This window comes from Anarhichas minor, unplaced genomic scaffold (genome assembly GCF_050575085.1).
Source record: "Anarhichas minor isolate MPS153535 unplaced genomic scaffold, ASM5057508v1 ptg000123l, whole genome shotgun sequence".
NCBI lineage: Eukaryota > Metazoa > Chordata > Actinopteri > Perciformes > Anarhichadidae > Anarhichas > Anarhichas minor.
Window position 1 is genome coordinate 625,001 of NW_027466569.1, and position 11,350 is coordinate 636,350.

At 42.1% G+C, this 11,350-nt stretch overlaps 1 protein-coding gene across 1 annotated transcript in view; it reads left to right on the top strand.

Annotated features, from left to right (window-relative positions):
• The window catches only part of plekhg4 (pleckstrin homology domain containing, family G (with RhoGef domain) member 4), a 28,566-nt gene extending 21,020 nt beyond the window's left edge, over window positions 1-7,546 (top strand). The window contains exons 11-22 of the mRNA XM_076083220.1: window positions 1-111; window positions 1,557-1,806; window positions 2,553-2,642; window positions 2,744-2,968; window positions 3,040-3,210; window positions 3,295-3,475; window positions 4,219-4,335; window positions 6,036-6,177; window positions 6,260-6,354; window positions 6,477-6,616; window positions 6,918-6,975; window positions 7,295-7,546. The exon at window positions 1-111 is cut by the window's left edge and continues 782 nt beyond it. Of these exons, the coding sequence (XP_075939335.1) occupies window positions 1-111; window positions 1,557-1,806; window positions 2,553-2,642; window positions 2,744-2,968; window positions 3,040-3,210; window positions 3,295-3,475; window positions 4,219-4,335; window positions 6,036-6,177; window positions 6,260-6,354; window positions 6,477-6,616; window positions 6,918-6,956 (1,561 nt within the window). The 3' untranslated portion in view covers window positions 6,957-6,975; window positions 7,295-7,546. The remainder of the gene's footprint in view (window positions 112-1,556; window positions 1,807-2,552; window positions 2,643-2,743; window positions 2,969-3,039; window positions 3,211-3,294; window positions 3,476-4,218; window positions 4,336-6,035; window positions 6,178-6,259; window positions 6,355-6,476; window positions 6,617-6,917; window positions 6,976-7,294) is intronic.
• The last annotated feature ends 3,804 nt before the right edge of the window (window positions 7,547-11,350 follow it).

An 11,350-nucleotide genomic window follows, 5' to 3' on the forward strand; every position in this document is an offset into this window, starting at 1 on the left:
CACACTCTGCCCCAGGACGGCTGCTCACGGCTGGGCAGGACAGGGTCTACGCAGCCCTGGGACCACCAGGACCACTGTCAGCCCGGCAACAGAGAACAGGCCCAGAGGGAGGTGGGTAATCAGCGGGGGGGGGGATTCCTTTAAAGCGTTAAAGTAAATTTACTCCAGAACTACACGTAAATACACGTTTGAGGTACTTTATCTCAGTATTAGTTTTTATTTACTGTGTTTCACAACATTTATCTCTCAGATGCAGTGGCGGGCCGTGCATGTCATACCTGCTGTCCTGCAGCTGAAACACAGCGACGGTTATTATTTGTTTCGTGTAAAAATGAAGCTCAACACCTGTAGATAGAGTGCGTCTCCTCTCTGCTCTGACTGCTGCGCGAGGCTTCTGTGGGCGGCGGCGGAGCGGCTCACGGCAGCGGCAGCACCGCGGCTCGTTCACCACAGGGCAGAACGCGCTTTAACGTCCAAACACCAGAGGAGTCTCCAACAACACCAGAACAAGTCTCTAGATTTGTCACTCGTAGCTTTTCACAAAAAAAAGTCGCCATGAGGGTTTAGAAAGTCGCCAGATTTAGCAAGAAAGTCGCCAAGTTGGCAACACTGGCACCTGCTAAATATGTCCCCAGAGCAACATTGGACGTAACAATAGTTCATATCACATATTAAACCAAACAAAAATCCATCTTCATAAAAACAAGTTGTACAAATAATAATATATAAACAAGCATATTAAAGCTGCTGCAGATGTAAAAACAAACGCATTTAACTTACCAGAGCTGCTGTTCACTATTTAAAGACAAAGTCCATCCTCCTTTCTTTGTTAACAAAGAGTTTAATCTCACGGTTGTTCAGTACATCCGTGTGTTTTAGTTCCAGTAAGAAGTCCTTCTGGATTCATGGACGCCAGTGAAGACAGTCGAGCCTCCCCAGTTGTATTTCTTGAACACGTTTTAATGCGTTTGAGGCTGAAAATGTCCGCTCCACAGAGGCAGCAGATATTGGGATTGTCACCGCCCAACATGTCACGCTAGCCCACTGACCAATCACGTACTTGTAGTCCAGCTAGCAGCTCTGACACGTCAAAGAATACGCCCAACATGTCAAACTAAAGATCTGATTGGTTGAACACTATGACAATCAACAATATCGTCCCCATTCACTTAAACTGCACATGGATGCACTTGAGAGTCTGCAGGCCTCTGTTCTTACCTAGAGACACAGAGGTGAGATCTGATTGGATAAAAGCTCTACTTAAAACAAGCTGCACTGGAAGCAGAGCAACTGAGGAAGACAGGAGCTGTGCAATGAGAACATAAGATGATGGGGAAAATATGTTTATAAATTATAATACATGTAGTGTATTTAAGAACAATTATTAAATTATAAAATAGATATAACTTTGTGATTCTGTTTAGGCCAGCAGAGAAGACCTTGCAGGCCCTGACGGCCCACCACTGGTCAGATGGAGTCATACATACTTCACAGATTTTACACAGAAGAGCATCAGTTATTAAATGTGTATTATGGGATGTGGTGTGTCTCTGCAGTAAGCTGCGTCACGTGGTGGAGGAGATGGTGACCACGGAGAGGGAGTATGTGCGCTCTCTGCGTTACATCATCCATCACTACTTCCCTGAGATGGACCGGGCCGACCTCCCTCAGGACCTCAGGGGGAAACGCTCCGTGGTCTTCGGGAACCTGGAGAAGCTCCTCGACTTCCATAGTCAGTTCTTCTTGAGGGAGCTGGAGGCCTGCTGGAGACACCCACTGAGGGTCCCCCACTGCTTCATCAGACATGTAGGAACCACAACCACACACTGAGGGTCCCCCACTGGACACACTGAACACACACTGAACACACACTGAACACACATTGAACACACACACACACTGAACACACACTGAACACACACACACACACTGAACACACGCGCACACACACACACACACACACACACACACACACACACTGAACGCACGCACACTGAAGACACACTCAAGACACACTGAACACACACTGAACACACACACACACTGAATGCACGCACACTGAAGACACACACACACACACACACACAGAACGCACGCACACTGAACACACACACACACTGAAGACACACACACACACACTGAACACACGCACACTGAACACACACACACACTGAACACACACACACACACACTGAACACACGCACACTGAAGACACACTGAACACACTGAACACACACACACACGCACACTGAACACACACACACACTGAACACACACACACACACACACTGAACACACACTGAACACACACACACACACACACACACTGAACACACACACACACACTGAACACACACTGAACACACACACACACACTGAACACACGCACACTGAACACACACTGAACACACACACACACACTGAACACACACACACACACACTGAACACACACTGAACACACACTTCAGAGCTGATAGAACGTCCCGTAGATGATCAATAATATGATGAACAGGTGTTTGTTGACTCAGCTGTTGTTGTTGTGTCTAACAGAAGGATCAGTTCTGTCTCTACGCTCTGTACAGTAAGAACAAACCAAAGTCTGACGCTCTGCTGGCCAACCACGGGAACTCCTTCTTCAGGGTGAGAGCCGTCTCACTTCTTCTTCCTCTTTTAGTGACTCACTGTGACCTCTGACCTCTGATGACTCACTGTACCCCCCCCCCCCCCCCCACCCCTCCCAGAGGAAGCAGGTGGAGCTGGGTGATAAGATGGACCTGTCGTCCTACCTGTTGAAGCCGGTGCAGAGGATGAGTAAATACGCTCTGCTGCTCACTGACCTCATCAAGGAGGTGGGCGGGGCTCAGGAGGCGGAGCTTGATGCCCTTCAGGCCGCCACCAACATGGTGAAGTTCCAGCTTCGCCACGGCAACGACCTGCTGGCAATGGACGCCATCCGAGACTGTGATGTACGTAAAGTGTGAACTCCTCTTCCTCCTCCTCAGTATGTCTTCCTTCATAATGAACTGTCTGTCTGCAGGTGAACCTGAAGGAACAGGGTCAGCTGATCCGTCAGGATGAGTTCACTGTCTGGACCGGCAGGAGGAAATGTCAGCGTCACATCTTCCTGTTCGAGGAGCTCGTTCTCTTCAGTAAACCCAAGAAGATGGAGGGAGGCCTGGACGTCTTCATCTACAAACACTCCTTCAAGGTAAAACCAGCAGACCAGGTCTGAGTCCCACAGCACCCCCCCACTGTGGAGGTCTAGACTGAGATCCTCTTCTGTGTCCTCCAGACTGCCGATGTGGGTCTGACGGAGTCCGCAGGAGAAAACGGGCTGCGGTTTGAGATCTGGTTCAGAAGGAGGACGTCCAAAAACCAGACCTTCATTCTTCAGGCCGCCACGTCGGAGGTGAAACACGCCTGGACCACCGGAGTCGCCCGGATCCTCTGGACCCAGGCCACCAGAAACAAAGGTACAGGAACCAGAGCTCTCTATCATCTCCTCTTCATGGTCTTCTTCATCCCCCGAGTCCTCTTCATGGTCTTCTTCATCCCCCGAGTCCTCTTCAGGGTCTTCTTCATCCCCTAAGTCCTCTTCAGGGTCTTTTTCATCACTTGAGTCCTCCTCATGGTGTTCTTCATCACCTGAGTCTTCCTCATGGTCTTCTTCATCACCTGAGTCCTCTTCATGGTCTTCTTCATGGTCTTCTTCATCACCTGAGTCCTCTTCATGGTCTTCTTCATCACCTGTATCCTCTTCATGGTCTTCTTCATCACCTGAGTCCTTTTCATGGTCCTCTTCATGGTCCTCTTCATGGTCTTCTTCATCACCTGAGTCCTCTTCATGGTCCTCTTCATGGTCTTCTTCATGGTCTTCTTCATCACCTGAGTCCTCTTCATGGTCCTCTTCATGGTCTTCTTCATCACCTGAGTCTTCCTCATGGTCTTCTTCATCACCTGAGTCCTCTTCATGGTCTTCTTCATGTTCTTCTTTATCACCTGAGTTCTCTTCATAGTCTTCTTCATCACCTGTATCCTCTTCATGGTCTTCTTCATCACCTGAGTCTTCCTCATGGTCTTCTTCATCACCTGAGTCCTCTTCATGGTCTTCTTCATGTTCTTCTTTATCACCTGAGTCCTCTTCATGGTCTTCTTCATCACCTGAGTCCTCTTCATGGTCCTCTTCATGGTCTTCTTCATGGTCTGTGTGTTTCAGAGATACGTCTGAAGGAGATGGTGTCGATGGGAGTCGGTAACAAACCGTTTCTGGACATCCGGCCAAGTGACGCAGCCATCAGTGACCGAGCCGTTCACTACATCATGAAGAGCAGAGGTAACGCTTTTCAAAATAAAAGCACATTTCACTCGTAGGAGTGTGGGGGGGATCGATTCAGGTACGAATCTTGATTCTCAAATTCTACGATGCACATGAGGTAGATTACATAGATGAGGTAGATTACATAGATGAGGTAGATTACATAGATGAGGTAGATTACGTAGATGAGGTAGATTATGTAGATCACGTAGATTATGTAGATTACGTAGATGAGGTAGATTATGTAGATCACGTAGATTATGTATATTACGTAGATGAGGTTGATTACGTAGATTGCGTAGATGAGGTAGATTACGTAGATGAGCTAGATTATGTAGATGAGGTAGATTACGTAGATTGCATAGATGAGGTTGATTACGTAGATTGCGTGGATGAGGTAGATTACGTAGATGAGGTAGATTACGTAGATGAGCTAGATTACGTAGATGAGCTAGATTAGGTAGATGATGTAGATTAGGTAGATGATGTAGATTAGGTAGATGATGTCGATCAGGTAGATTACGTAGATGAGGTAGATTGATAGGTAGATGATGTAGATTACGTAGATTATGTCGATCAGGTAGATTACGTAGATGAGGTAGATTGATAGATAGATGAGCTAGATTACGGAGATGAGCTAGATTACGTAGATGAGCTAGATTACGTAGACGAGCTAGATTACGTAGATGAGGTAGATGAGGTAGATTACGTATATGAGCTAGATTACGTAGATGACCTAGATTACGTAGATTACATAGATGAGGTAGGTTAGGTAGATGAGGTAGATTACGTAGATTATGTAGATGAGCTAAATTATGTAGATTAGCTAAATTACGTAGATGAGCTAAATTACGTAGATGAGCTAGATTACATAGATGAGCTAGATTACGTAGATGAGCTAGATTACGTAGATGAGGTAGATGAGCTAGATTATGTAGATGAGGTAGATTGCGTAGATGAGGTAGATTGCGTAGATGAGGTAGATTACGTAGATGAGGTAGATTACGTAGACGAGGTTGATTACGTAGAAGAGCTAGATTACGTAGATAAAGTAGATTACGTAGATGAGGTAGATTGCGTAGATGAGGTAGATTGCGTAGATGAGGTAGATTACGTAGATGAGGTAGATTACGTAGATGAGGTAGATTGCGTAGAAGAGCTAGATTACGTAGATAAAGTAGATTGCGTAGATGAGGTAGATTGCGTAGATGAGGTAGATTGCGTAGATGAGGTAGATTACGTAGATGAGGTAGATTGCGTAGATGAGGTAGATTGCGTAGAGGTATATTACGTAGATGAGGTAGATTGCATAGATGAGGTAGATTACGTAGATGAGCTAGATTACGTAGATGGTAGAGTTGCAGCTAGCTGTACGGTTACTGGCTAGTCGGTTTCTGCTAACGCTAGCTTGCGTTAGTTTCTCTAAAATGTATCAGGAAGAAATGCCATTAATAAAGAGACTAGGGGGAAAAATAACTAATGTTATTACAAACAAGTTGATAATAAATAAATGTGTTCTTTATTCTAGGGATGAATATTTTTTACATTATATGTATTGGTGTTAATGTTAAATGCCATGTTAATAGATTATCAACTGTATTATCAAGACTGAAATCCATCATTTAGAAAGTTTTAAAAGTCCGTAAACAGAGAAACATCAAAGTGTTTTCTATTGATTATTTATTATTGATCGATCGTCTCATGACTCTCGTGATCAGGAGCCAGAACGCGGGCGTCCATTGCCGTCTCTGTCTTCGATCACTCTAACCCGTTTAATGGAGGAGCGGTGAGCTCTGACCCCTCAACATCAGGACCTTCTTCATCCAGCCTGCTGGGACCTCTAAACCTACACATGTACAGGTAGGACACACACACACACACACACACACACACACACACACACCTCTGTCCTGGTCTTATAACCTTTCTTCTCCTCCTGCAGTCAGAATCGCTCCTCCTCTCCTGCTGCTGAAGGCTCCTTCATCACCTCCTGCATCGAGGAAGACGAGCAGGAGACCAGCAGCCAGCCCTCCATGAGTACGTTAACACACACACACACACACACACACACACACACACACACACACACACACACACACACACACACACACACACACAGGTTTAATAACGTTATAATAACGTTATGTTTTCTCCCTCAGCCACAGAGAGCTCTGGCTCCTCTCGATGTCTCTCTGGCTCCTCAGACAGTGGCTGCGTCTCCTCTCTCCTGCAGGAGGAGCCTTCATCATCCTCCTCCTCCTCCAACAGACGGCACCTCAGCAGCCAGTTCATCTCACCTGTGAGTCCAGAGACCTCCTTCACTGGTGAACACGTGTCAATCATTAAGCATCAAGGGAGTTGTAGTCCAGAGTGAAGGACTACAAGTTAAAGACACACAGTCTCTAAGTCAAAGAGAATACTTCAGATATGTTTAAGGACCAAAGAGACGACGATAAGAACGCATTGTTTCACAAAGACTCAGTCTGTTGTTGAACTTCTCGTCACTTATGAAAGAGCTAAAAGAGAAAATCAAACTCCCCATGTGTTCAGATGTTAGAGTAACTCTACCGGTCTGTCTGTCTCTACCGGTCTGTCCTCAGACAGCTGTCCCGGTCATCAGTCCTTCCACCATCGTGTGATCAGCTGACCTGATGGACAGTAAGTGACCTCAGAGGACCTTTTAAATTTAAAATTTAAAATTAAATTAAAACACTGAACAGTGACTTTTGTTGTGAAACATGAATAAATTAACCATCATCATCATCAGGATGAAGAGGTCACATGTTCATATCTACTGATGTTAGCATGCTAACCAGTTAGCTTGTAGTACCACTTGTAACCTGGAGAGATGATAGTGAGTCTCTGTAGTCCAGTCTGTCCTCAGACCACCATGAGAGGACCAGGAAGTAGAGCTGAGGACTCGTCAATATAACATGACTGTCTCTCTCTCTCTCTACACCTGTCTGTCTCTACACAGGTTGGTCCTCAGCGTTCCTGATGTTCCAGATGTTCTTGTCTCGGATCAGTTCCAGTTGTTTTCATGTGTTTCAGGTTCTAGTCTGTAAATATAAACTCTGTTAAAGTTCATCTGCTGTTAGTTTGTTCTTCTGATCCAGAGTCTGATCCAGAGTCTGATCTAGGACCAGCTGGACTATCTGTACATGTGTGTAAATAAATGTCACTTTTCTTTTGTTACTTGAATAATAAACTTGAGTTTATTAAAAACTGAGTTTGTATCAGAAGTTTTTTCTCTCTCATTGTGATCTGTTCTCCTTCTTCTTCTTCTCCTTCTCCTCCTCCTCCTCTTCCTCCTCTTCGCTGTTCACACATAAATAAAGAAACCAGAGCCAGTCCAGCAGGTGGCACTAAAGCAACACTTATAGAAGCAACCGCCATAAAACTCAGAAGAAGAAGCTCCATTGACCTGAAGACCATACTGTATATATAAACATGAATATTCCTGAACTGTGTTGTTGTGACTCAACAGGTTTGAGGGCTTCAGGTTCCTGCAGGATCTGGTCCAGGGCCCCGTTCCTCGTACGTGGTTCAGCAAAGTCGATCAAATGTCCTATTAGCAGCTTAAATTAACCCGATGATTGACGTCAGGCTATGTCGGTTTCTCCAAGGCTGATCCTCTCAAACAGTCTCGTTAATTCGACCCAGACGATCAGGATCAGGATAATTGCGCGTGCCCGTCCTACGTCAAAAGGGGGAAGCGTCGATCACCGAAACCATGATTTTCTAACAGTACAAAGTTAAATAAAGTCAGAGAAAGAGCCTCTTTTTACTCCGCTGACGAGCAGGAGATGATCATGAACGCATATGAGGAATTCAAGACCATAATCACGGCTAAATCTAACACCTCCACCGCTGTGAGGGCTAGACAAGAAGCACGCAGAATATCACAGACAAGTTAAATGCGTAAGTGTTGTAAATGTATCGGCTCATTTTAATGCCTCATCACCCCAATCAATCAGATGATATGTCTTTAAATGAGCTGCTGGCAGTAGGCTTCATGAATGCATCATCCAATGAGATCTATAGCGACAATAATGATCTCAACTCTTTCAGAATAAGATAAAAACAAGCCCAAAGAGGATCTAACTGATACTCATTAATATGAGGATATATGTACTGTATGCGCTCATGTATCATGTACTATATATGTGTATATACATGTCTGTGTAGATTACCATATAGAACTAGCAGTTTGAATCTGTGTGTGTGAGTCTGTGTGTGTGAGTCTGTGTGTGAGTCTGTGTGTGGGCGGATCAGTGTGTGTGTGTGTGTGTTATTCATCATCAGACATTCAATCAACTGAAGCAGTGAAGATAAATAGTGTGATTCTCTCTGTTCTCATCATGAGTCCACCTTCATCATGTTCTACAGTAATGATATGCTGGTGTACTAATAACACTGTCATATCATTATGAGTGCTTTAACCCTCATGTATGCAACGCAGCCATCAAGAGGACATGAGAGCAAGTAAACACTAACACACACACATTACTCAGAATGCTGAGTCAGTACAATATGTGCCATGGTGATGTAATGAACACATCCATAAGTTTATTAAGCGCCAAATAAACTTCACCAACAGCACGGCATGCAGCGGCTTTCCCCATGTTCTCCGCATCGCCGACACTGAACAACAATGTACCACTCGCAGAACAGCTCAAGGCTGCATCCAGTGTGTGAGAGTCAATGCTCGGCTGCAGCGTGTGGTGTTCAATGTATGCTCCAGAAGCTCTGTAAATAAATGATTCCTTGTGGGCAGAATGGATAGCGCTCGTACAGGAAGTCATCATGATGTGATGACGGATCTTGGCGATGTGGAAGAACTCTCTCCCTATAAAACACTAATCTAACTAATATCCTCCTTCATCAGTGGATCTCTGAGGAAGGGAGCTGTACATTAATGCAATAGAGGCTTCTTAGTTTGCTCAGCTGCTTTAATGGATCACCGTGTGTCTCACTTTACATGCATTTCTGGAACTCCCGTATAACCCCCAGTATATGCGCAAGCGCATTAGACTACCGTATATGACAGGAGCTGCCATGTTTTCCGGGGGAGTGGCAGCTTATTCAGCTACCTTCAGTTAGCCTGCGCTGGAGCAGCTTCAAGCTTATGGATGTGTTGCCATGGTGATTTTGCCAAACTTGCTTCGTGGAACCGAAAAGCCTGATCTACGTCATCTTATCCTGAAAAGTATCCGGCTAACTCAGTTAGCCACGTACGAGGAACGGGGCCCTGGTCTCAGGTGAGTGATGAACAGTTCAATACAACGTAGACCTGCCCAGGTGCATTCTGGTCCTTCAGCTTTATAAAAACGAAATGAACTCAAGAAAAAAAACAGCTGGAAATCAGCTAAAGTAAATAATAACAATAATAAATAATCAAAGTATTGATCCTTTAAATGTCTTTGTTGGTTGATATCGTTGTTGCTCTTCATCACTTCATCGTTATTGATCCAACAGGAGTCTTCATCACTGAGGTCACAGTTTATTGATTTATTGATGACATCAGACAACAGCTGATAGAAAGTTGTTTATTTGTACAAACATTTGACATCACAGAACAGGAAATGACATCACAAACAAGCAATCTGAAGATTTAAAGAGGTCAAAGGTCACAGAGTGGTTTTCATTAATATTGATCGACAGACATGAAGTCCTTTCACAATAAGAGCTTCTTTTAATTACTGACTATATAATATATATATATACATATATAGTATAATGTTTCCTTCATTGTCTTCATATCATCAGATTATCTGATCAATAACGAATAATATTGATAAAAGATGTTTTAGTGCTGAACAATAAAAACAAAGAGTTTAAACAAAGACGTCACAGCTCGATGATCAACAATCAATATCCGTTATTGATCATCTGATTATTATAAAAACACCACAAGATGTTTGTGATCCCAAAAATAAATTTATGCTTCAAAGAAAAAAAAACTCCTAACTTCCTGTTTGATTATGACACAGGAAGTGATGTCATCCTCTTTTCAACCGGATCGATTTAATTATTGAGGATTAAAGTTTATTTATTTATTGATTCTGACTTCATTATTGATCAGAAGCACGTGAACATAAAGCTGGAGATTAAAATTTAAAATAACATTTAAAATAATGATAATATTAATATTATCATTAATAATCATATTAATAATAATAATACTGCTGCAGTGAGTCTGTAAACAAAACACAGTTTAACTCGTCAGATGTTTAAACTTCTTCATTTCAAACGTTTGAATAAAAACAATAAAAACAAAGAAACAGAAACAATGAAATCAGATTAATAATTATATTTCATGATCCTGTCTAAAATGTAACTTTTTGTTATTTATATATTTCTGACGGATTTTCTTTTGAACATTTATTATATTTTAATTCAGAAGTTAATTATTGTTTAATTATTTAAAGATATAAAAGATGAAATATGATGATTCATTTATTTTGTCATTTAAAGCTGAATGTTCTAATGTTTGTTTATTAAATGAGAAATAATTAAACAGACGAACAACAGTATGAATAAAACTCTTTTAAGACATGAAATATATATATATATATATTTTCATACAAAAATAAGAATTCAAACAGTTGAATAAAAAAAATCCTCTAAATTGTTAAAAATAAAATCAACTCTTTAATCTTTAAGAGTTGAAGGACTTTTCTTTTTTCATGTTAAAGAAACAACATAAAATACAAAAATATAGAGAAACCAATAAGTTCAGTCAGAAACATAAACACTGTTTTACAGGAGACACTGAACGCCTCATCGTCTGAATGACGGACAGTCAGTGAACGCATCAACATTTATTCTGATCAATAAATGTTTTAAATTTAAAGTTTTTACCATCGAGTTCCTCCGATTTATTAATGATGATGAATCATTTAAACGGTTTAAAATATTATATATATATATATAATATATATATAATGTAATATATATAAATTATATATATATTATATATATATATATATATATTATATATATATATATATATATTATATATATATATATA